Raw genomic sequence first — 25858 nt, 5'->3', positions numbered from 1 at the left:
CCAGCCTGGAGTGTAGTGGCACGATCATGCCTCACTGTAGTCTCGAACTCCTGGGCTCAAACCTTCTACCTTAGTCCCAGTAGCGGGACTTTAGATGTATGCCACCACGCCCAGCCTCAGTCACATTTCTTAGGGACCTACCATGTATGGACCAGGTGCTAGGTACTAGGGAGATGAAGATGAATAGCACAGTCTGCCCTGGAGAAGCAAATGGCTGCTGAAGAAGACAAGCATGAAAAGAGATCCTCTCCATAGCTGGCTTATTGCTGGGCTAGAATCTGCTTTAGGATACCAAAGGAGCACAGAGTAATGGCCACCCCTACCCCAACCTGGCAGCCCAGCAAGGAGACCATGGAAAAGATAATGCCCGAGCTGAGGATTGTATTCATTCACTCACTCATTCATTTATTCAACAAATATTCCAGGAGTGTCCACTGTCTTTCAGATACTCGGTTAGGTTTAAGTGATACAATGACTTGCACATTTTAAATTAGAGAAAAAACACTATTGGAAGGAGAATTGATGATAATATTTTAGGGCTAATCAAATGGCTCTTGTGACCTCTTACTATCCACCCCTAAAGATTTCCTGATGCCTCCACCATTAGAAATTCATTCCTTTGTTTGAGACATATTCAGCATTGCCACTTCTGTGATTTACAAATAGGTTTTGACATGGGAAAGGCCAGTGAATTGCCTAAGGGTACTTAGTGCCAGGAGTGGGGTGTAGGAAGGGCAGTAGGTACAAGACAGGAGTCTCCAAGGGCACATCACTCCTTTGTCTCCTCTCTGGGAGCGCCTGGAGCTGACTTTAGCACGGCTGACAATCTAAACCAGCGAATCCAGCTTGCATATGGTTCAGGATGCACCGGGTCACCTAGGCAGCCCCTCATCCTCTGTCCTCTGTGAAAACACGGGACACCCAAGTTGAAGGGAATGCTGAATGACACCATGTGGGTGTGCAGTGGTCTGTGACCAGAGGGTTCACTGGAAGCAATTTGCAAAGGAGGCTTTAGAAAACCACCTGGATGGTTATTGTAAATTAAAAAAGGAAGAGATGCCACTTTTTTCTGAATAATTTTTAATACTAGGTTTATGGCCAGCTACATGTGATAGTCATTACAGCTTATTTAACTCTGAAATTATCTGGCCCCTCAGATTCCACTGGGACTGTAGAAATCTTGGGTTAAATTTTAAAAACAATGTTTGAAAGAAGATAATATACTTTTCCTTGAGAACAAATTCAAACCTAAAAGAGGAAAAAAAATCCCCAGCTCTCTCTAGGAAGGATCTCCATTGTTCTTATATTCGCTGTGTTTCCCAGAACGTGTTTGAGCTCAGAAATTCACCCAGGTACCTAAAAAGTCGACTCCAGTTGGCTGTTGAGCCCCTCCATCCCTGCAATCCAAGTTGTGCCTTTTCTATTGGGTTGTTTGGAAAGGGTCCAAAAGCATTCTGAACTCTGAGCTCAAATCTCAAAGGTTTCCATTTCTTTGGAGCCGAACATTTCATCAGGAGCTGGGAGTGTGTGAGTGAGTTACACCGAACAGCTGCGCGGTACCCACCACCCTCTCCCCAAGGATGACACGCTCTGCAAAGGAGGGTGTTGTAAGCATTCCTGAGCAAGTCTGCTAATCTGGAGCCCTAGCTGTTGGCTGGGGGCTACTTCTAAGAAGCCTCCCTCTGGAATTACAGCATCTTATGAATTCTATCTACAAAGCCCCCCTTCTTCAGAGGAGCAGCTAGGACATGGGGTGGGGGAGAAGGCCAAATGGGCAAAAAAGGAATCTCTTGAGTCAGAGGGGAATTTCCTTTTGGGAACAGGATCTTGTCTCTCTTTAGCTGTGCACAGGAAGGATAATGGGAGAGTAGGGCTTCTTTTCCAGTGGGGAGGCACCCAGCAGCTAGTGGAATGCCTAATTTGGAAGGGGCAGGAGGGGATACTTATGTCCTGAACAACAAGTGCAAATGTAAATATTTAGACCCTTTGAGCTCTGAAATTGATTTCAATTTAGGCCAGCACTGCAAAGTTGTTTTATTGGGATGTTGATGTGTTCTGGCACATTGGTGGCTCACTGGCATTGGCATCAGAAACTGACATTTCTGGGTCCTTGGCGTTTGTGGGTTTTAGAAACACTGTACCCACTGGCCATGTCCCTTTTGCCAGTGTCACTGGAAAACAGCAGGAGCCTATTTTAGTGGATTTGCTCAGCCCCTGTAACGTAGTATAAGAAAAATCCTACAGAGAACATTTTCCCATCGAGCTTACAGAAGATGTAAATTTGGAAAACTCTACCATGTATCCATTTTGTACCTAAAACATAAAGAAAACATTTGAATAAGAAAACTAAATTGGGGAGGGGAGGTTTAGGGGGTAGGGAAGAGAAAGCGAAAGTCCGTATAGCTTGATATTAACCAAGATGGTCAATGGCTCATTTAAAAAGAAAAAAGTAGTTTATACAAAATCTTGCCAACCTGCCTTGAAGCGTAAAGAAGCTATTGAAACTTTTGTTGTATTTATTCCCTTCAGCAGAAGAAAAATCAATGGCTGCTTGGCAAGTCAGATGTAAATGAGTTATACAGGCCACTGACATGGTGGACCAAACTTTATAACAACCACATTTGCCGCTGTCAGGCCACAGGCTTCAGTGGCGCCAGCTGTAATTATGGCTGATCACCTCTAATTCAGAGCTGCCTGCCTTGATAAAGGTGTCACTCGGAGCCACTGTGGCATCAGCATCAATTGAGGATGTCAAGCCAGAGGGCAGCCTGCTGGAGAAAGCCCTTCCTCGCCCCAACCTCCAGGGTCCTGGAGACGCTTGGGCAAATCTTGCTTTTTAACTCTTCACCCTGAATACAGAGACATTCCCTGAAGCTGTGATTTAAATTCCAGGGGATTCAGATTAATATCTCTGATCTCCATCAGTGGACCTCTTTAATAAGTCGACAGATTTCTCCAAAACCAGAATTTAGAAGTCAAGATCCTCTCTGCTTTGCATCATGCCAAGAGACAAATGTTTGTCTTCTCTACCTGATTCACTGGCCACAAAAGGCATCAGGGCAATAGACTGTAGCATAAGCCGTGGTCATTTTTGGAAAAGGAAAAAAAAAGTGCATCTTCATGCCTTTCTTCTGCTTTTGTGGTATTTAAAAGAATCCTAGTGAACTTCCCATTTTCAAGTTACTTTTTCTTTTTGAAGCAAACATGACGGGTGAGGAGAAAGAGCAAAATGGAGAGACAAGGGGGTTAAAAAGCCCTGCTAATAGAGGACAGAAGTGTATGGACTCAGTTGCAGCGGAGTCCTGAGTGGGGAGGTGTGAAGTGAGGGGTAGAATTCAGCCATTAAAAGGGCTTCACTGTCATTTGTGAAGGATCATGCTTGACTGCCCCCACCTCCCCAGGCTGTTTTTCCTCACGCTGTAATTAAAAAAGAGACACACATACTGTCTGTTCTCCTCTTTAAACTCACAGACAGCCCCACCCGCACCAGCACCCCTCCAGCCAGTTGAGTTGCGGGGGGCACAGCCTTTCACTTTGAGGGGGAACCTGTCTTCCTTCCCTCTCCTTTAGACGGTTCACCTGAGAGTGACGTGCTAATCTCAGAAAGGCGAGTTTTGTGTTTTGTGGCTGGGGTTCTTTTCCTTTAGCACATGACAGGGTGACCCATAGGGGCCAAGGGAGAAGTGACTGTGATTTCACAGCCCTTGATGGCTCCAGACACAGGCGCGTGCTTGGACCAGAAGTGGTTTTGCCCTTGCTGACAGGGAGGTCAGATGCGAGAACTCTCCGGAGGGGTGGGTTGGCATTCAGCAGTAGAAAATCCCATCCAGCTCCAGGAAATAAAGGGCCCTGGGCGATGGAAACCCTGTCACCTGGTTCTGAACCAAAGCCCGAGCTGCTAACGGAGGTTGGTTTTTCAGACTCAGACCTTCCAACCTGCCGTCTTTCGCTCCCTGCTTCCCCATCTCTACACGTGTCTCAGCGTTATTTCCCTTTCTCCAAACACAGGGCAATGTTTTTTAACCAGCCTTTTCTTTCTTTTTTTTTTTTAGTAGAGCCAGCAGACCCCTTCCTGCAGAACTCTGGGTCCCTCTTGGAGCTCCCTGATGGCAACTGTAGGGCCATCCCCGGCGGCACTGTTTCCCCCTCTGTTTACCCGTTTCTAAGGGCAAGTGCACCACGAAGGCTCTCTGAGTCTGGAACTCGGCCTGGGGCTGTTTTGGTTACATTGAAGTTTTTGCTTCAGTTCTGCCAAATTTAAATGGTGACTTCACTAGCACTGAGCTAAAGAGAAGGGGGAGGAGGGCGAGACCAGGAGAAAGAGAGCAAGTGAGCGAGAGCCCAGCCGGAGGGAGAGCCAGAGCTAGGCGCAAAAGAAGGGCCAGCACATTACATCATCGCTTGGCCTGGAATCAAATGGGAAGGATATGACTCACTCAAGCTAGTTAAGCTTTGGCTCAAATTCTACACACACTCATTCCAGAGCTCTCATGTTCTGCACCTCAGGAGGGAATTCAGCCTCAGTGATGTCCATGAGGTTTGTTTTTAATTTTATTTTCTTTTCTCCTGGTTTTATAGATTTTTTTGCCCCTACTGCTTTCTGTTTTTGAGCCTTCGTCCTCCTCCTCCTCTTCCTTTTCTCCCCCTTCTCCCCTTTCTGCCCGTCTTTGTTTCTCCTCTTCTTCCTTCTCCTCTTTCCCCAGCCCCTCCGCTCCTCTTCTTGCCCGAAGAGGCATTTCTTTTCACTTCGATCAGAGTTTTTGTTCTAGCACAGAAACCTGAATGAGTTGAACAGAGGCCGGGTTGGAGGAAAAAAAAAAGCAGAGCAAACTAAAGCAAACAGAGCAAAAGGGCCACAAATAAAAAGCGAAGCGAGAAAGAGTAAACTCGGGCGAAGTTTCTTTGCTGCGGTGTCGCTCCTAATCGGAGGAGACAGGGAGAGAGTTAAAATGCAGGAACCAATCGCTTGAATGGTGATGTAATGCAAGAACCGCAGGGTAGTTAAGTAATGTGAGAGCGAGGGGGTCAGGGTTGCAAAGCATTTACCTGCTCTCAAGGGGTTTTCAGTTTATTATCAATTGCAGTGACTGTAACCCGCTTCAGACTGCAATCTCTAATTATTCACAGACACTCCTTTTTTATCTTTTATTATTAAAAGTAAAACTATATTATGGTATTTTAAAATAACACGATATTATCACAGCTGTGTATTATTTTCTGCCAGGATTCTCTCTCCTTTTTAAACGGCTCAAAACTGTTGTCTTTTCATAAAAGGTGGAAGTGATGGTGTGGTGGCGGTGGGGGTTGTGGGGAGCCGGCGTGGCGGGGGTGGCGGGGGAAGCGATTTTTGAGTGTAACTGGTGAATTGTAAATGACTGGAAAACTGTGTGTGTATGTTGTGTGAAAAGTGAATGATTGTGCTGTTCCATTTATTATTAAGAATATACTGCACGTTTTAAAAGTAAAAGATGATGATCCTCAAAAGTAGTTACAGCCTTCCCCTATTATTTCAGCGAAGTTAACAGCAATTGTGCATTTGCTTGAGTATGTTGACTTTCTGTTGTTCCACGTGCCAATTAATCCAGTGCTATCTTTAAGACAAATTTTATGTTCTTGAATTAATTTTAAGATGATATGCTTCAGTGAGGGGGGGGTGATGAAATCTTCTTGATTGAGTTGTCTTAGAAAAGTTAATATTAGAGAGTAAGAAATTAACATGAAATACAGGGAAAGAGGGGCAAAGGATTGTGTTCTTAATGTTTTAAGGATCTCATGTACTCAGACTTTGATGTTTTGAAAATTATTACCACATTTCTGTTTCATAGATTTTGTACTGTGACATGCTGCCTGGGTTGAGTAATTTCTGACACCATCCAGCATTATTAGATAGTAATAAACTGAAACACTCTGAAACAAGAGGGCAAACCCAACACTTTCTCGTTCTGGGAACTTCACAACTTCTCTTGGGCTTATGTAGTCATGATCATCCTACAGCTGGATGCATATTGAGACATGCAGCATATACCAGAAGGGTGTCTGTGTTTATTTAAATCGTATTTTGGATGTCATTAATTATGACTTTATGGATCTTTTCTCTTTCTTCCCTTTTTTTTGGGCAGAGGTGGAAGTGGGGAGCAGTGGGGAGAAGTAATTTTTGGAGAAATAGCATATGATGTGGTTGGAAGGCCTGAGTGTTAGTTAATTCTGATGCTTGACCTTGAGTGAATCACTTAAACCACCTGGGTTCCACTCTAAAGCATGGGAAAGGACAAGGTGGGCTAGAAGCTCCTCCCCGCAATGGGGAACCAATCTTAGATGATCTCTGAAGTCTCTTTCCACTCAAAAGTTCTGCATTTATATCCATGTTCTATACAAAAGTTTACTAAAGGATATTTGACATACCTTTTTAGAAAAAAGTACATTTTGAATTCAGGATGAATTAGTTCTTGAAAAAAATGAATAGGGGAGAATGGACAGAACTGTATCTTTCCCCACTTTGAAGTTTGTTTTTTGTTTGCTTTTTGCTTTTTGGCAAAGAAACAAACATGGCAAACTTTTTAGTTTTCAAATGCTACCTGTGAGGAGACTTCAATGATATAAATTACTGAGGTGAGACTGCCAGAAAGAGTGGCAAAGCAGACAAGGGAGAATTTACCTGCACATAAACTTTTCTAAAAGATCCTGAACATCCTTCAGATTCATGAAATGGTGACAAAAATGTAGGAGACACAGACCCTGGGCTTCAGTTGCTTACATGGAGCAAATATATTTAATAAATATATTCCCCCTAAAGATTACATGACTACTTGATAAGTTTCTATAATTTTACCATAAACTCAAGTTTGTAAAGGCGATTTAAGGCTACATTTGGAAACCTTCAGAGATCATGAAAGACAAAACTGTATGTGCCTGTTAGAAAGATAATTTTCTAGACAATACTCCTATTCTTCAGCCAAATTCCAGGGTAGTAGCCTTATTATAAAGTATGTACGTATGTATCCAGGGTAGTAGCTTTATTGTAAAGTATGTATTTATGTACTTATGGATCCAGCTTAATTGCATACAGGGAAGGATCTTAACTATGCCTATCTGTGGGAAGAAATTACCCAGAGCTAAAATGAAACCAGTGGTGAAGATTATTAGTCATTGTGCATAGTTTGATGAGTGCCAAGTGTGTGCTTGGGGCTCTTCAGGAATAAAGAGGGCATGGATTTCTTTTTTTAGAGCATTACAATTTATGTTGACTTGGCTCCGGATTGTTCACTCATATTCAGAAATGCTCTGCTTGTGACTGACAGAGACAAGGCCAGGAGCACGAGCCTGGCTGTGGCCTCTCCATGCCAGCTGTGATACCAGGTTGCACTTACATGATCTCAGCTCATGACGCTTACCCTCAGTAATCCAGAGGGCTAAAAATTATTAATTCCACTGTTTGGCAATGGTTTTGTTCTGTTTTGTGGTTTTTGTTTTGATTTTTGGTTTTTAATTAAAAATGTTCAGAAAAGTATAAATTTACATGCATTCATAAGAAATAATATGGAGAGATTCCCATATATTCTTTGGCCAGTTACCCCCAATGGTAACATATTGCAAAACTGTGGTAGTACATGACTACAACCAGAATATGGACAGCGTTACAATCTATCGATCCTGTTCCGCGTCCCAAATTCCTGTATGAACAGGCACACATAGTTTTGCCTTCCATGATCTCTGAAGGTTTTCAAATGGACCCTTACGTCTCCTTTAAAAAACTTGAGTTTATGTTAAAATTATAGAAACTTTTTGTTGGAAATAGATGCTCAATGCCACAAAGAAAAATTAGCACTGAGACAAAGGATTTTTCAGTAATGCAATTTTTACTTCCTGGACTGCAGGAAGGGTACTCTTGCAAGTAGTCATGCAATCTTTGGGGGAATAAATGTATTAAAGATGCTGTTCTGCTCCATGTGAGCAACCAAAGCACAAGGGTCTGTGTCTCCTGCATTTCTGGCACCATTTCATGAATCTGAAGGATGTGCAGGATCTTTCAGAAGAGTTTATGGGCAGGTAAATTCTCCCATTTTACTTGTATTTGGGGTGTATGTTATGTGTGTGTTGTTTTTGACAGTGTAAAAGCTGAGAATCATGCTTACTCAAGTGCATATAAGCTCTCACGTCTGGAGTCCAGTCCGCTCTAGGTCTAGTTCACCATCACCAACAAACTTTCCATCGCTGTCCTAACTTGGTCAGGGAAGGGGCCTAATCCCCTTGCCTGTCGATGGAAGTCACCAAATACCCAGTTGGGGAGTCCCAGTGACAGTGACTGTGTTTTGCCTTCCCTTGCGACATGGCCTGTCCATGAGCTTTGCCCTCCGTAGGGGTCCCCGGGACTGTGCTCCACAGGTGAGCAGGTGAAGGAGGAGACATGGCTTTGCTAGCACAACAGAAGAGGCATCAATCTCTTCCCTCCGTCCACCAGACACAGAGCAGAACAGTGCCAGCTGCCCACACCTAAGCATCACCATGGTCGATGCTGAACTCACATTCTTCCTCTTTGCCCTCCCACGTTTCCCTTGGTGAGCCCTTCTACGTCAGGAAGGAAGGGGATAACATCAAGGAGGCAGGCATTGCTAGTCGGAGAAGCAGGGTGGGGTCTCCCAAAAAGAGCACGGCCTTTGGGTTTAAAAAGGCTTGGATTCAATAACTCTTCTACTTACTGGCTATATAACTTCAAAAAGCCACGTCACCTCTCTGTGCCACAGTTCCTAGCTTCTCTGTGAATTGCAGCTAGCCAGACCAACCTCACAGAGCCATCGTGAGGGGTGCAGATAAGGTTTTAAGGGCCCTGGCATATAGTGAGATGACGGGGAAGACATCTTAGTGGTTTCTGTTGTTGAGGATTCAACAATCCTGTTGAACAGGATTCTCCTCGCAGCAGACCCTGCTGCAGGTACAGCCTCCCTGACTCTCAACGGGACTTCTTGTCCCAGCATCACTCAGCCTTCTTCTTCTTCTAGCCTTTCTTCTGTTATGCAGAAATTTTCTTAAATTCAGGAAATCAAGCAGGTTTGATTCATGCCAGGTCCTAGAAACAGAAGTAAAAGGAACATTCTGACTAAAGTGAGGTGAGGATACTACTGATTAAAATGCCAAATTTCCCATGATCTGGGTGGAGGGAGGGACACACGACATCACAGTTTGGAAAAAAGGATGCTCGCTGCCCATTCACGCTCATGTGGCACTGCGAATAAGAAAGTGAGATGGAGGTGAGTGAGTTCAGTCATGAGAACTGAATTCTATTTCTAGCTTGACTAAAAGAAGTTTGTAGGCCAGGCGTGGTGGCCCTCACCTGTAATCTCAGCACTTTGGGAGGCCAAGGTGGGCAGATCACCTGAGGTCAGGAGTTTAAGAACAGCCTGACCAACATTGAGAAACCTCATCTCTACTAAAAATAAAAAATTATCTGGGCATGGTGGCAGGTGCCTGTAATCTCAGCTACTCGGGAAACTGAGGCTGGAGAATTGCCTGAACCCAGGAAGCAGAGGCTGCAGTGAGCAGAGATCACGCCATTGCACGCCAGCCTGGGTGACACAGCAAGACTCTGTCTCAAAAACAACAATAAAAAGGTTTGTATTTGCAATAGCATATGTGTGTCGTGCTTATCTTTAGTTGGGTGAAGTTACCTTTTAAACTTACTGCCTCCCTCTCCCGTATATTTTCCGGTGGTTAAAAACGGATGTTTTGTAGACTGAAGAGAAAGGGACCTCCAAGGAGGCAAGTGCAAGAGTTAGGATGGAGGATGGTGGAATTACACAGCATCCATGGGGCCCAAGAGGTTCCTTGAGAGTTCCATGCTGGGATCCCCTAATCTAAGCTGCAAAAGGGTGTATGGTGTCCCAAGTTGCTTGAAAGAAGCATTGTCTTGGATTTTACTTATGAAGCATTGGTCAGGAAGGCCAGGGCAACATTAAGAAGCAGAAATTAGTGTAGACTGAGAATGAGCCCTATCATGTGCCTGACAGAAAATAGGGTGGGCCAATCTGGAACCGTACTTAAAAAAGAAGCATCTGTGGCTGGGCGTGGAGGCTCATGCCTGTCATCCCAGCACTTTAGTTTGAAACCAGCCTGGGCAACATGGTGAAACCCTGTCTCTAGTAAAAAAAGAAAAAACTTAGCCAGGTGTGGTGGCGTGCACCTGTAGTCCCAGCTACTCAAGAGGCTGAGGCAGGAGAATTCCTTGAACCCAGGAGGCAGAGGTCCAGTGAGCTGAGATGGTGCCACTGCACTCCAGCCTGGGTAACAGAGTGAGACTCCATCTCCAAAAAAAAAAAAAAAAAGCAGCTGTGGAATAAAGCAGTGGCTTCTCCTTTCTGCTCCCTTTTTGTTTGGTTTTCATGGGATTCTGACCTCCAAAGGGGTCTCCTTCTACATTGGATTGCAGAAAGATGCGTGTGCGGGTACCCGAGTGGGCAGTCACAATCCAGGGGATGTGGAGAATGACCAGGGAGAGGAAGGGAAATAGGTGGCATTGATAAGTGTGAGCCGGGCCAGTACAAATGCAGTGGTCTGAATTTCAGTTTGTGATTTTTAAATGGCTTTGCTGGTGTGATTAAAATGTATGCTATAAGACCTGGTGTGGCCAGACATTCTGGCTCACACCTGTAATGCCAGCATTTTGGGAGGCCGAGGCAGGCAGATCACTTAAGGTCAGGAGTTGGAGATCAGCTCGGCCAACATGGTGACACCCTGTCTCTACTAAAAATACAGGCGTCTACTAATCAGAGAAGCAGGGTGTGGTCTCCTGAAAAGAGCACTGGGATTTAAAAGGCCTGGATTCAGTCGCTCTTCTGCTTACTGGCTGTGTGACTTTGACAAACCACTTCATCTCTCCGTGCCAGTTTCTGTCTTCTCTGTAAACTGAGGATAACCAGGCTGACCTTGGGCATAGTGGCACATGCCTGTAATTCCAGCTACTCCAGAGGCTGAGGCACCAGAATCACTTGATCCTAGGAGGTGGGGGTTGCAGTGAGCCGAGATCACGCCACTGCACTCCAGCTTGGGCGACAGAGCAACTGGGTCTCAAAAAAAAAAAGTATTGGGTGCTTTCAGGGGCATGCATTTCATGAGTATGGGTTACAACAAGAGTAATTCCCTAAAGACTTACAGATTCTTGAAAACTGAAACGGACTTGACTTAGCACTCCAAAATCCACTCCACACGTCACAGACATTTTAACACAAGTCTGTACATCTTTCCTTCCTGTACCTGCACTGGCAGGAGAACTTATTTAACGGTTGATGAGACAATGCTGCACCCAGGAAGAATTAATCAGTAGTTTGCAATTATTACAGAGAGTGGGGTAGTAGACAATAGCCAAGACCCAGCTAGCTAGCAATAAAGTCTTTCTTTCTCTCTCTTCACGTGGTACCAAAAAACTGAATTCTACCTTTTGACTCTTTTTTTCTTTTCCATCTGAATAACTAAAATAGAACTGGATGTGTCCAAATAGCAAAGCCGAGAAAAAGCAGCAATATGGCCCCCAATGAACGTCAAGGTGTCTATGAATGCATAGATTCAATCACTTGTCTTAATGGGAAAATGAGGCCAGGAGCCTGTGCTGTGTGAGTTGGAATGCCTACCACGAATTATTATATTTTAGGAGTCTATAACTTTTTATTTTTCAAATCAAAGATCTTGAACTGAAGTCATGTTGGGCTGCACCCATGCGCCTACATGACAGACTGCTGGCCCTCTTGCAGACTTTTGGGCCTGTTTACCCACTTGGCTCTGCCCCTTTGCCCTCAATGGGGCCTGTATTACTGCTTAAAAATAAAAATAAAAGGTCTGCAAAGCAAGCTTTTGTGCAGAAAGGTGAAGCCTAATTATCCGTTATCAATATGGCCTGATGCGCTTGAGCTCCGTGGATTGTTTTGGAGTCAGACAGATCTGGGGTCAAAGTCTGGCTTTGCCATTTGCTAACTATGTGATTTTTGACAATCTGTTGAATCTTTCTGAGCCTCAGTTACTTTATGTATGAAATGGAATCCATGAGAGCATAATACACTTAGCATGGTAAGTGCTCAGCAAATGTTAGTTATTTAATAATGGAACCAGTTGACTTCTTTGGAAGTCTGGATAATCATGTGTTTTGGGCATCAATAATGTAGAGAGAAATACTACCATGTGACAGTTCCTTCCGAGAAAGGTAAACCGAGTCACAGAATGCAGGTGAGGTCATGAGCAGGTGGAGAGGTGAAGAGAGAATCCTACTTCTGGCTGCACATGTCACTGGCCAGAAAACAAGGTTTCAGCTCTCAGTACAATGTGCTGTAGTTTATTTCGACATCAGAAGAGCAGGCTCTTTTTTTCACCCCTTTTAATTAAGTAGTAGATTTCTTTTTTAGATGGCATAAAGTCACTTTTCTTTTGCATCTGCCTCTTCTTGACCTTCTTATTTATCCTAACACTTCCGTCAGCTCAGCAACACTTTGCAATAAAGGGCTGATCCCATTTAATTCCTCTGAAATTAATCATAATAACAGCAATTATAATAAACCCATTTAGTATAAATGTAGATGTAAATTGCTCTCGAGTTGCATTTTCGCCTTTAGTTTTGCTCTCACCAGCATCCACCCTAATACGGATCATGCAGTGGCCTTTCTGTAGCCAGATTATTTTTCTGAGTTCAGATCTCGCCTTAGTTCAGTACATGGCTGCTTTTTGCCATTTCCTTCCTGTGAGGGCAAACAGGAAGCTCCCTGTGACGTGTATAGGTCACAGGAAACGTCATTTGATTTGAATTTGCTCTAACCATCCAGAACTTCCTTAGCAGTATAATAATTATAATTCTTTTCTTATAATTTTTCTTTAGAGACAGGTCTGTCACCCAGTGACATAATCACAGCTCACTGCAGCCTCGAACTCTTGGGCTCAAGTGATCCTCCTGCCTCAGCCTCCTGAGTAGCTGGGGCTACAGGTGCATACCACTACACGTGGCTATGTTTTTACTTTTTTTGTAGAGACTGAATATCCCTATGTAGCCCAGGCTGGTCTCAGACTCCTGGTCTCAAGCATTCCTTTCGCCTCAGACTCTTGAGTAGACTGGGTTACAGGTGTGAGCCATTGAGCCTGGTCCAGTCTTTACAATTCTAAATGCACTAATGAAGCCAGAACCTAAAGATTGACATTTCAACCCAACCCACTCACCTTACAGATTAAGAAATCAAAGGCCAGGTATGATGGCTAGCTCTTGTAATCCTAGCATGCATGTTGTGAGGCCCAGATGGGAGAACAGCTTGAGCCCAAGAGTTTGAGACTAGCCTGGGCAACATAAGGAGACCCCATCTTTAAAAAAAAAAAAAAATTAGCCGGGCATGGTAGCGTGAACCTGTAGTCCCAGCTACTTGGGAGACTGAGGCAGGAGGATCACTTGAGCCTGGTAGTTCCAGGCTGCATTGAGCTGTAACGGTGCCATTGCACTATAACCTGGGCCACAGAGTGAGACCGAGGGAGGGAGGGAGGAAAAAAGGGAGGAAGGGAAAAGAAATTGAGGCCATCCAAAAATATGAAGAGAGTTATTCTATATCATAAAACCACTGGTGTCAGGGCCCAGACCAAGTTCCAAGGTGGTGAGGAGCACATTTCTGCCTTTCCAGGCCAGTGAGCTTCCTGGTGCCAGGAACTCTGTCATAATACCCAGGCTAATGCTTTGCAGTCCCTTTTTGAGTTCTGATTCCTGGGGATGGTGGGATGGGACGGAGCAACCAACAGGCTGGCCCCTGAGATGCTAGAAATCATTCAGGCTGCTGTGCAGAGACTCCACCCTCTGGTCTGCAGAGTGGGTTGCAGAGGCCACAGGACTGCTTGCTTTTTGCCTCCAGCCATGAGCCCCCTGGGGTCTCCTTAGTGGGCTCAGAAGTCGTGGGCCCTAAATGCACTGGGGTAAATGTCCTGGAGTCCAGCTCTTTGCTTCCCACCACTCTCTTGTCTCCTCCCTCTCCCTGCCTGAGCCCTGGCTACACTGAGTGCATGTTGGATGAGGACAGAGCTTGGAAGCTGCCCCAGAACCAGCACCCACCCACCTGCAGGATGTGACCTCTGGGCTCTGAACACGCTGCTTCCTCCCTCTTCCTCCCCACCTAGGGAACAGTTTTAGACCACAATTCCCAAACAGCCCCACTTTGCACTTTAATCCCAAAGAGACTCCAGTACTTTGTGACCACAGAAAACTTGTCACTTCATTATGATTCTGAAAAAAGAGAGCAAAGGGTAATTCATAGTTGTTTTAATGACTTTGCATCCTTTCCCATGGAGGCAGCTTTCAGCTGTTAGGCACAAAGGACGCTGGCCTGCTCTGACATCTGACAGCGCAGCGGAGCAGCATTTTCCATAATGCTTTATCACAAGATTCTTCACAGCCAGTTAACCCAATTAATCTTCCCACAGTCATTACCCAGGTGCCGTACTATTCGGCTGCCCGGGAGCCTCCAAAGCTCCGTTGCATGGAGATGAACTATTGTGCCTCCCGACCTTGAAAGGATGTTTCTAACTAATTAATGATTGTTAAGTGCTTGGAAAATGCACTGTGGAACTATGCTGGGGCTCATATGTCTGCATCTTCAGCTGTGCAGATGTGCTGCATGCAAATCAGAAATCCTTCCTGCCGTTTGTAAATCATAGGAAGATAGCTATGACCCTTTCTTTTCCCAAAGAGTTATCTGTCCTCCTCCTCCTCTTTTTCTTTATTCGTGTGTCCTGAGCTGTGTATTTAAGCCCCCTTTGAAATGGGCCAGTGTTTTGTAGGATTTCCTCTACTGAAGTGAGAAGGCTCTTAGTGGACTTTTCCAGCCATGTGATCCTTAGTGAGGCAAATGGAAAACCGCTATTGGCTGAACCATCAGTGAACAAAATGTGGTTTTCTGTATAGTAGTTTTTAAATTTTTTTGATATAAGTGATAGTGAGAAATATAGTCTATATTACAGCCCAGTATACTCACATGTATGAACATATATGTACACACAGAGACACACACATACACATATACACACATGTGTACATATAACATGCTACACACATGTGTATATATACACATAAATATATGGTATATGTAATGTATATGTGTGTGTGTATATATATACACACAAATATTTGTAGAGACTGCGTATCCCTATGTAGCTCAGGCTGGTCTTAGAGTCTGGGTCTCAAGCAATCCTGCCTCAGTCTCTTGAGCAGCCTGGGTTACAGGTGTGAGCCACTGAGCCTGGCCCAGTCTTACAATTCTAAATGCACTGATGAAGCCAGAACCTAAAGATTGATTTTTATGTGTATATATACACATATACATGTTACATATATATGTACATATATATACACACATATCGCACATTCACATATGTAGCTATGTGTGTATAGACAAGCATTACACACGTGTACACTTTGCATATATGTATATCCGTGTATATACACATAGAAATAGATACTGTGTATATATATATACACACATATACACTGGATTATGTATATAATATGCACATACACATATGCACACACACACATAATTTTTATGGAATAATTTTTACTGCGTGTAACATTTTTTGGGTATCTTATGTATTAGATATATATCTATTTTTCTAAACTGCTGATGATGTCATATTAAACTGATTTCACCAATTTCTCACTAATTGGCCCCCTAATGAAATGCAGCCAGAGTCAGAAATGCACTGGTATCATAGAAAGGTCACTGGAATGCTGGGCAAGGATCAGGGGACCTGGGTTGTATTTCCAGTTCTGTCCCAACTCCAAGATTCTTTCCCCCAAACTCTGTGTCCTCATATAAAATTAAGGTGTTTGTTTTCAAACTGAGGGTACCCTCAGAGTACTTTTTAAGAAATCCTCTTATGGAAAAGCCCATTATGGGAAACAGATCCCTGACTGGTCCATATCTCCTCCCATAAGTCATGCCCACTCCCACCCAGAGGTCCTTGGAACAAAATCCAAATCCTACTGGATTAGAAATTTCATAATACCGGTCTAGTTCTGGCCTTCAATGATTATTTTATTTCTTAGGTAATAGATACATCTAATGAAATGCAACCTGATTTATTTCCATTGATTCTGAGCTGATAATCTCAATTGGGAATCTCCAGAACCAGTGGGGATTTTTGCTGTAGGACCATAGTTCTTCAGCACTGTAGTTTGTTCTTAGGTATTAAGGGATAGGCTTCTTCAGGGAAGGGATGAGTTTGAAAGGTCTTCGGTTGTTGTATGAGCAGGTGGACGTGTGGGGATGTTTATGTATGTCGTTGCGTCTGCTGTTTGCCTCCTAAATTTAGCAAGTTCTTGATTTTTAACAGAGCTCAAATCATTTGGCCTACAGCTGGTAAAATACAATTTTCTGGGTTCTCAGAAAGAAAGCCTTTTTAGACTTATAAAATGAGAGCTCATAAGACTTCTTGAACATCAAATAGCTCTTACAAAACACCATTTTGATGAGTTAAGTGTAAATGAATCAGAAACATACAGATTAAATTTCCCTTGAAAGACACATGGGTTTAAGAATTAAGAGGGGGGAAGTGCTTGGCAAGATGGATTTCAGGTTTGTGCCAAACCTCAAAATGTTTGAAAAATGGTTTGAGACATTTTTACCGAACGCAAAATGCCATGGAGTTTCCTTATCCCCAGACATGACAGTGAATCTTTTTGACAACAACTGTATGACAAGGGAAAAGGCCTGCGGGGCTTAGCCATTTTCTCATTTCTTTAATACTCCCTCTTCCTCATCCCCCACCCCCACAGAAAAACCACACTCACTGGATTAAGAGAACTTCCTGATTGACAAACCAAAGTTTCGAGTCAGGCAATTACCAGAAAATAACCCTATCACTCAAAAATACATGAATCCCCTCCCAATACTATCCAATTATACTATTTTCTAAGTGGAATAATGCACTCTGAGGATAGGCAGTATTTGCTATATTTTATTCATTGGTGTCCAGAGCAGTGCAAGCTTATTCTAGTCATTTGTCTGACATTATAGTGCCAGCTTCTTTGGAGAAGGAAAGTAAGTCCACTAAAAGCAAACAGATTAGTGAGAACTATTCGTTGGTTTATTAAAACAGCCACAGTGTGGAAATGCTGTTTTATGAAGGCAGGGCATGGGATGAGGCTTTCAAGTTGCCGGGAATGGTCTTGGAAACATGGTGCATTCTGCCTTGTCTATTGAATACGCCGTATTATCACTTCTCCACACCTCAGAATTCTTCCTGGCATGAGGAACCTCAGGAGCAACGTAGTAAGGATCCCAGGACCAATTATCTCATGAACGTTGCGCATCGTCTGTATTCAGTGCCCTCCAATTATTTTTTACTAGCTATGCCTTTTACAGGCTGACCCTTTTACAGCCTCATTTTTCAGATGCAAAAGCACAGAAGTGGGTTTTGAGCGAGATACACACAATAAGGGAGGGAGAGGGCCTGCGTGAGAAGCCATGGGCTGGGCCATTTGCTCTGTGAAGCTGCCTTGTCTCACACTTCTGTTACATTTTCATATTTAAGCCAGGATGACCAAGGTTGGTTGATTGGTTGGTTGGTTGGTTTCCTTCCTTCCTTCCTTCCTTCTTTTTTTTTTTTTTTTTCATTTGAAAGAAAGGGTGTATTCAGTGACTACCCATATTGGTTTAGAAACTAGGGGATATAACTTTGCTGCCCTCTGAAAGTGGAAAAAAAAAAAAAAAGGAGAGAAACTAGGAGATAATGATGTACTTTTTCAAAAGATTTCAAGTCAATGTAGACCAAGAGAAAACTATCTTTAAATCTGTATGTTTTAACTCTATGCTAGAAATCATGAAAAAAATCTATTATCTTGTTAGGGGAGCATTCACACAGCACTTTGAGGTAGGAGTGTACTCTCTAGGAACCAAAATTAATTTGGTGCAAAAGTAGTACCTAAAAGGGAGAGTAAATGTCACACTAAACTCAGAAGACCACTTTCAGTACTTCCAGGGAAGACAGTGCATAATAGTGATTGTTCAGATCTACTCCCTGACTCCCAGCAGCTTATACTTCTCTATATTTATTGAACTGTATATAAAAAATTAATGAAAACTGAAAATGCTGCAGAGAAAAAAACTGTTACATCAAATTTCTGTCTTGGAAAGGGCTTTTTAGAAGCAGAAATAGTAGGGCCAAATTATGGCTCTATTTTTACCTTTGCCAAAGCAGCTTCATATAGAACAATAGGGCCAAGAAGGGTTTTTTTAATTCTGAAAAATATGGAGTCCCCTGCCCAAGAGCTCCAGTGCCTCCTTCCCACTTGCCCCAAATGTCTCTCTCGAATGCACAAAGGACCAAAGCCATGCAGTAAGTCTGTCAAATGGTTCTCTTAATTTGTAACTCAGCCACCTACCTGAAATACTGGCAAATCAGTTTTTAAAGTTTTAAATGTATGTATTTCCCAATTTGGTGTATACAAGGGCATCGCCTAAATGAGATGTACATCAGACAGTTGGTATTTCTAGAAAGGGTTGTTATTATCCAGAGATCGTTTTCATGTCATTAAGCTATGAATGACAGTAGATGTTTAATATCTTCTTGGCCTTCGTTGATGTAGTTTAGCAAAGCGCCTTGCACAGACAGTAAGCTTTGCCTGGAGCCCCTACTACCAACACCTCCTCAACACACATGCGCGCATGTGCACACACACTCACACACACGTGAGTGCCTGTAATGCAGGGCTAACTTCTCATCTTTCCTAGAACAATTCCTGTGTCTCCTCTTAGAGGATCATCCCCTGGAATCCCCAGGGTATTAGATAACACTTTGTCAGGGCGGGGGGGTGTCTCCCATTACACCCTTAGCTGACTTCCCTGGCCATTTCCCTTCATGGATGATGAATTCCTACAGGACAGCAATGATCTTATATTCACTCTAGGCTGTCAGCACAGTTCCTGAGACACAGCAGAAGCTGAGTAAATGTTTAACAACAATAACTAAAAGAAACTTAAAAAATAATTTCAGCTGTGTTTTTGTCGCATTGAATTTTTATCGAGGTCACAAAAAGTTAGGTGGGACTAAAATCGCCCCTCTGCGGACTTTCTGGGTTCTTGGTCCTCCTAGGAAAAGTGAGGACTAAAATGCAGGGGAGTTTGTGCTCAGATGATGAGCTCCCTGCTTGATTTCAGCTCTCTTCTGTAACCTGTGTTTATCTTGATGGCCTTATTTATATCTATTTCCTTTCGATAAAAATAGAAGCTCAAAAAAGTGAATCTACCACATGAGGGAGGATACTTTTAACTCAGGCCTAAGTTTCACAGATAGAGTTAAGATGCTGCCCTGCGTGTGGGCACCCAGCTAGATGGTCATTTTCTGAGTCATCTAACTTCTGCGTTTTCATTTTTTTAAGAGTATAATTAAGATAAGTTCCCAGGGATTTAAAAAAAAAGAAAGAAAGAATGAAAAAACCAACCCACCAACCCTGTGAGTAAAGTAGACAGTCTATATGTGGAGACCCATATAAGGAGATTTGTGGGCACCTGCCCAAATTGAGAGAAGCATTAAGAGCTATTCGAAACCTACTGAAATGTCAACACACTTTTGAAAAAGGCCCATTAGGGATGCAAATACGCAGCTCCCTGATGATGATAAGCGCTGGAAAGAAAACAGTGAAACCCATTAGGAGGCTTTGAGAACTGGGTTCAGAGTCGCAGGGAAGACAAGTCTAGTTTCTGCGAGGGCTGGGGAGATGAAGCCCAGCCCTTCTCTGTACCCTGAACCAGCAATTCTAATGATTTAAATGCACCCCCCTCCCCCAAAAAAATTCCTCTTATTTTGGATGGAGCCAATTAACTCATTTGTAAATGGGCCAACTTTGAAGTCCCATCCATGGCAGATAAAATTCATTTTAATAAGATTTATTCTGAGTTACAAACTGTGACTTGATTCTGTAAAGAATCCGACATTAGAAGCTCACTTCAGGCTTTTGATGTGTTTTGTTTTGTTTTTGCAGGGGTTTTTCTTATAAAAGGTTGATTCCAATTTAATTCTTTAATTACAGAATTAATTATGTAGTTCTTACTACATACTCTTCTACAAGTCTACTCAAACTAGGGGTATATATTTCTATCTAATAAACACTTAGAGCTCTTTGAAAAATTACCTAGTCAGAAGGACACCTTTCATTTTGGTTGCCCAAGTTCACGTGTGACAAGTTCACATGTGACATCAAATAATATTCATAGTAAGGGATAAATTTGAGCATAATTTTTCTGTAATTACTCTAAATGTAAAAAAATATATAACGGATTTTTACCGTCTTCCTTGATCTGGAAGGAATTGTATCAGTTTCCAGGACGTCATAAAACAAAATATTTAAAGTATGTTTCAAATAATAAAAAGAGAAATAATAAAGATGTGGAATTCATTTATGAAGACAAATACTGGCTGTGAACCAATAGGCCAAAGAGTCTGCCAGAAGTTTGCTGTAGACAGTCATCCTTGTATGTCCACTCTGCCCTATCACTCTGAAGTTCACTCCATATTAAGAAAATGAATTTTCTCAGCCATGCTAGACTTTGAAATCATTGATTTTGTTTGCTTTGTTTTTGAGTAATAGAAGATCTTTTTTCAGTTTTCTTCCTTATAAGGAATTATAATTATAGCTCTTTCCACCTTATTTTAATTAAAGAGATTTGTTGGGTATGTATATTTGGTGCTTGGGAATTTTACATAAAAGTTATAGTTTTTGATCCTTCTGGAGAGCTTCAACAACTGAAACCATGGCGGAAATGGAAAGCACTTAACCCTCATAAGAACAGTTGAATGTTTCAGCATTACCCGAAAGCAAAATTATAAGCCTTGGAAAGGACATTTCCATTTGGCATTTTCTGTGCTTGTCGAGAAAAATAGCCTCAGGCTTCAGAAAGGCAGAAAGATCTATTACCAATAGCATGAGGCAAACGCTCTGGTGCTCGCTTATGTCAGATTAATCTTCTTAACCTCTAGAAACCTTTCCAACTATGTTACGATGTTCTTCTTGCTGCTACTCCATCCAAACTAAGCAGTGTCCTCCAGAAAGTTAGCGTAAGTTTTCCCAGGGGTGAAAGGAAACCAGAATGATTTTACCTCCAGGTAAAAAATGCATAGCCTCTGTCTCCAGGGAGATTTGAGTCTAATCACAGAGATGGATACTAAAGGAAATAACCATACCTATAAACAAATTCTTTAGAAATAACATGAAGGAAAACCACAGGGGGCTATGTGACCCTTTAAATTAATGGTTGCTGAATTTGACCTTTAATTTGGAGGTCAAAGAACATTTTAAGAAAATGATATTTAAAAGTCGACCTAAAGGATGAATGAGAATTGGTCAACAAAAGAGCAGATGGCGAAACCTTCCAGGCAAAGATCAAAAGATGCTTTAAGGCCCTGGGGTAGGACAGAGCGTGGCACGTTCTAGGCAATGAACGGAAGCCAAGGTGGGTAGAAACTATGAAGCCAGGTAGAAAGTAGTGCCACAGGCATCAATGCAATAGAACATATAAAAGATACTTTAAAAATCCCAAATACTAAGGAAAATCATGGAAGAATGTTGAACAGGGAAATGTCATGACCAGATCTTTGGTTTCTGAAGATCATTCTGGCTGCAAGTCAGAGGACAGATACTTCTATCTGTCCTCTGACAGATAGGAGCGAAACTGGAGGCAGAAACTGTTGGAAGAAACCAAGTGAAACAACACAGTGTTTTGGACTAGGATCTTGGCAGTAGGGATGGAGCCAAATGGATAAATTCCAGGTCTATTTTGGGGGTGGAGTGAATAGAATTTGGTGAATGATTAAAAGTACAGGATGAGGAATCTCAAAGTTAATGCCTGAATTCTGCTAATTCACTTCTACCAAATATATTTAAGGAAATACGAAGGGAAAGATCTAAAGATGAAGCACTGTACTAGTCTGGGTTCTCCAGAAAAACAGACCAATAAGAGAGAGAGATATGGTTTATTATAAGGAATTGACTCACCAGATTATGGAAGCTAAAAAGCCCCATGATCTGCCATCTGCCAGCTGGAGACCCAGAAAAGCAGATGGTGTAAATTCCAATTGGATTCTAAAGGCCTGAGAACCAGAAGTACCAATGGTGTTGGCCCCAGACTAAGGTCAGGAGAAGACAGATGTCCCAGCTCAAGCAATCAGGCAGAGAGAGAGAGAGAGAGAGAGAGAGAGAGAGAGAGAGAGAGAGAGAGATCTCAACCTTCCTCTACCTTTTTCTTCTATTCAGGCCCTCAATGGATTAGATGAAGCCCAACCACATTGGGGAAGGTACATATACTGTGTTACTCAGTCCACCAATTCAAATATTAATCCTTTCCAGAAACATCCTCATAGACGCACCTAGAAATAATGTTTAACCAGATATCTGGGCAACCCATGGCCTAGTTGAGTTGACGTAAAACCCACCATCACAGGCACCATGAACTAGATCAGCCATAGGGCTCAACCTAGGCACTTAGGGAATCTTGTCTTAGCTCTTTAGCAGGTATGGTCTGGTAGCATCTACTGTAAAGTAGTGAAATGTTTTTCCTGGCAGACCTGGAGGATTTTTGTTATCCTCAAAATGTCCAATTTAAAGCTGGTCCCAATGAGTCTGATGGCTCCAACGCTGAAAAAAACAGAACTGTTTATCTGGGGACCTGTCCTACCTCTCCTAAAAGATGTTATTGTGCTTATTAATAAATTACTTATTCTAGTGCACAAAGAGTGAAACCTTTATTTCCTGCTCATCAAAAGGATTATTGTTCACATGTGAGAATAAATTACCTCCTCAACTACCCCTCATGATTCCTGCTTCCTGCTGCCCTCCTCAGCTAAATATTTCTTGCAATCAGAGATCACTGGAGCCTTTCTTTTGTTCAAAGAAAGGAAAGTCCAAGAACAAACAGTAAGGAATTACTCATCTATTTGTGTCTGGCTTTGAGGAAAATCTACTTTTAACTGATGTGTTGCTTCCGTGAAATAAATAATAGTTATGGATCTCTCCAAAAGTCAGGTTACTCACTTTTTTTTTTAAGACAGAGTTTCTGTTTCTGCAGTGACATGATCATAGTTCATTGTGTTTTCAAACTCCTGATCTCAAGTGATCCTCCCACCTTAGCCTCCCAAGTAGCTAGTACTATAGGCATCCCACCATGCCTGGCTCATTTTTAAGTTTTTTATAAAGCTGAGATCTTGCCATGTTGCCCAAGCTTGTCTGAAACACCTGGGCTCAAGAGAGCCTCCTGCCTCAGCCTCCCAAAGCACTGGGATTACAGATGTGAGCCACTGCACCCAGCCGGATTACCTTCTCTTGATCATATCTACTCATTTAACTTTAGGGTTGAAAACGTTCTTGGAGATTGTGGGTTCAGCCACTTTTTTATATACGTGAAGAAACAGAAAGTCAGAGGCACTGAGGACTCAGCCTAAGATCACCAGGCAAATGACTGGCTGAGTCAGTAGACACTCTTGCTGGCGTATTCATATGCAAAGCCATACCATGCAGGACTCAGTTGCTTTACTTTGTCATTTTTATGATCTTCAGGTTGATACATCCTAACAAAGCACAATTTGGCCTTTCTGTTCTGGTGAAAGACTAATTGTCAGGAATCTGAAGAGAAAACCAAACTATTGGCCAGGCCCGATGGCTCCCGCCTGTAATCCCAACACTTTGGGAACCTGAGGCAGGTGGATGACAAGGTCAGAATTTCGAGACCAGCCTGGCCAACATGATGAAACGCATCTCTACTACAAATACAAAAATTAGCTGGGCGTGGTGGTGGGCACCTGTAATCCTAGCCACTCGGGAGGCTGAGGCAGGAGAATTGCCTGAACCCGGGAGGCAGAAGTTGCAGTGAGCCAAGATCGCGCCACTATACTCCAGCCTGTGTGACAGAGTGAGACTCTGTCTCAAAAAAAAAAAAAAAAAAAAAAGCCAAGCTATCATGACAGACCAGCAAAGGGATTTTTGGGGGAACACTTACCTCCTGTGAACAAGCATAATGTTTTGCATGTTCTTTAAGTGTACTCTCAGTCACTTTCCGTTTCTATTTATATTAGGGACTTGCTGTCTATAGCTGAAATTGACATTTACTGTGCCCATAACCCTACCACAAATTAAAATCAGACCCCAAGTCTCTCTGGGGAAGATGTTTATTAAGCTGTAGGAAGACATCTGAAATGATACCAAATTACATTTTAAACTTGAAACCCCAAATACCACATTTGTTTGCAAGTAGGAATAGGACTGTCTGAGGAATAATTTGAGAAACTGAGCAAGTCACTTTCTTTGGCGAGATGCAGGGCCATCAGGGAAGGGAAAAGTACCTTAAAGAAACACTTTCTATAACCCCCTGTGTGGCTTTTAACTAATCATTTAAACCTAAACAAAATATTCTTCCGAATGAACTTAAAAGAAAAGTAAGCCTTTTAAAATTCCATGCCTTTAACGAACAGACACAAACATTTCAATTGTACTTATAAATACCCTGAGAAGAGGGCTGAGAGAAATATCAAAATAAAACAGTCTATTAAAATGTAAACCTGGGTTTCATGGTTTTTCCTGCTAATACAGGCAAAAATGTGTTTGAGACAAAAAATCTTTGGCCGGGCACTGTGGCTCACGCCTGTAATCCCAGTGCTTTGGGAGGCCAAAGCAGGTGGATCACCTAAGGTCAGGAGTTCGAGACCAGCCTGGCCAACGTGGTGAAACCGTGTCTCTACTAAAAATACAAAAAATGAGCCAGGCCTGGTGATGGGTACCTGTACTCCCAGCTACTTGTGAGGCTAAGGCAGCAGAATCGCTTGAACTGGGAGGCAGAGGTTGCAGTGAGTCGAGATCACGCCATTGCGCTCCAGTCTGGGCAACAAGAGTGAAATTCCATTTCAAAAAATAGAAAAAATAACAAAATAAACTTTTACCTTTAAGAGTGAAACTCCATCTGAAAAAATAAAAAAATCTTCTTATTACTTTTGCCTTTAAGAATGTAGGTATCTGTGACTATTTGTATGTAGCAGGTGTTTTTATGCACATAGATTGGACACAATGTCAATCTCAGTACCTAATGATGGAATCAATTCTGTCTACAAAGAAGCCATACTTACTGATGTCTTTGCTTGTGTGTCCAGTCCATGAGTAGTCTGGAAGATAGCCAAGCCAGGTTGAAAAGCCATCTGAGATCCTTGAATGCAAAGTGTAAAGTACATGCCAAGTATCATTATTATGAGCTTTATTGCTTCTATTTTACTAAGTGTTTCAGATTAATATCAATTCTACTTCATGATAAGTGCTCTTGCAAAGTGGGAGAACTTGAAAGGTAGTTCAGGGAAGGTTGCACAAGAGAGGGCACACAGTTTCCTAGAAACTTTGCCCTTCCCCCATACCCCCTGTTCAAGCCAATGGTAGCTTGACTGTCCCTAGAAATCAGGATAGTGTTTCAAGTTATCATGGCCTTTAGAAAGCTGCCTGTCATGGATGTGACATAGGGGCATAGTTGCCAGGAAATAAGAGATAGTAGGCCATGAGGTAACCTCATTAAGTCTTTCAAGCAACCTCTGTGGGGCTCCTTTTGTGTGCCAAGCTCAGTGCTCTCAAATACTCTCCCTCCAGTCTAGGAGAGAGACTGGTACCCGCTGTAAGGGGTCTGGCGTGGAGAGAAAGCTGGCTTCCCTGAGAAGAGGATGGGGAATAACTGGGACTCACAGTAATGGAGGAAACATTCATACCCCTCAGAGAGGCTGGGTGTTTCTGGGTCTTTCCCCAAATGCTTCACCCCCAAATTTAGAACAATATAGCTTTACTTTGTGTTTTAAAATGACAGTTGTGATCCCTCATCTCTTAAACAGATTATTCATT

The 25858-nt window shown here is 42.6% G+C and overlaps 1 protein-coding gene across 4 annotated transcripts in view; it reads left to right on the top strand.

Annotated features, from left to right (window-relative positions):
• The window catches only part of CREB5 (cAMP responsive element binding protein 5), a 422757-nt gene that overhangs the window by 279036 nt on the left and 117863 nt on the right, over window positions 1-25858 (top strand). Inside the window, exon 1 of one of the 4 annotated variants that reach the window (XM_012447791.2) lies at window positions 4438-4537. The exons of the other annotated variants lie outside the window; for them this stretch is intronic. Within the exon in view, the coding sequence (XP_012303214.1) occupies window positions 4491-4537 (47 nt within the window). The 5' untranslated portion in view covers window positions 4438-4490. Of the gene's footprint in view, window positions 1-4437; window positions 4538-25858 lie in introns of those variants that run through there. 4 annotated transcript variants of the gene reach the window in all.

Source organism: Aotus nancymaae, unplaced genomic scaffold (genome assembly GCF_030222135.1).
Source record: "Aotus nancymaae isolate 86718 unplaced genomic scaffold, 86718_ANA_hifiasm-v0.15.2.pri h1tg000025l, whole genome shotgun sequence".
Classification (NCBI taxonomy): domain Eukaryota; kingdom Metazoa; phylum Chordata; class Mammalia; order Primates; family Aotidae; genus Aotus; species Aotus nancymaae.
This window is presented reverse-complemented; position numbering and strand designations above follow the sequence as displayed.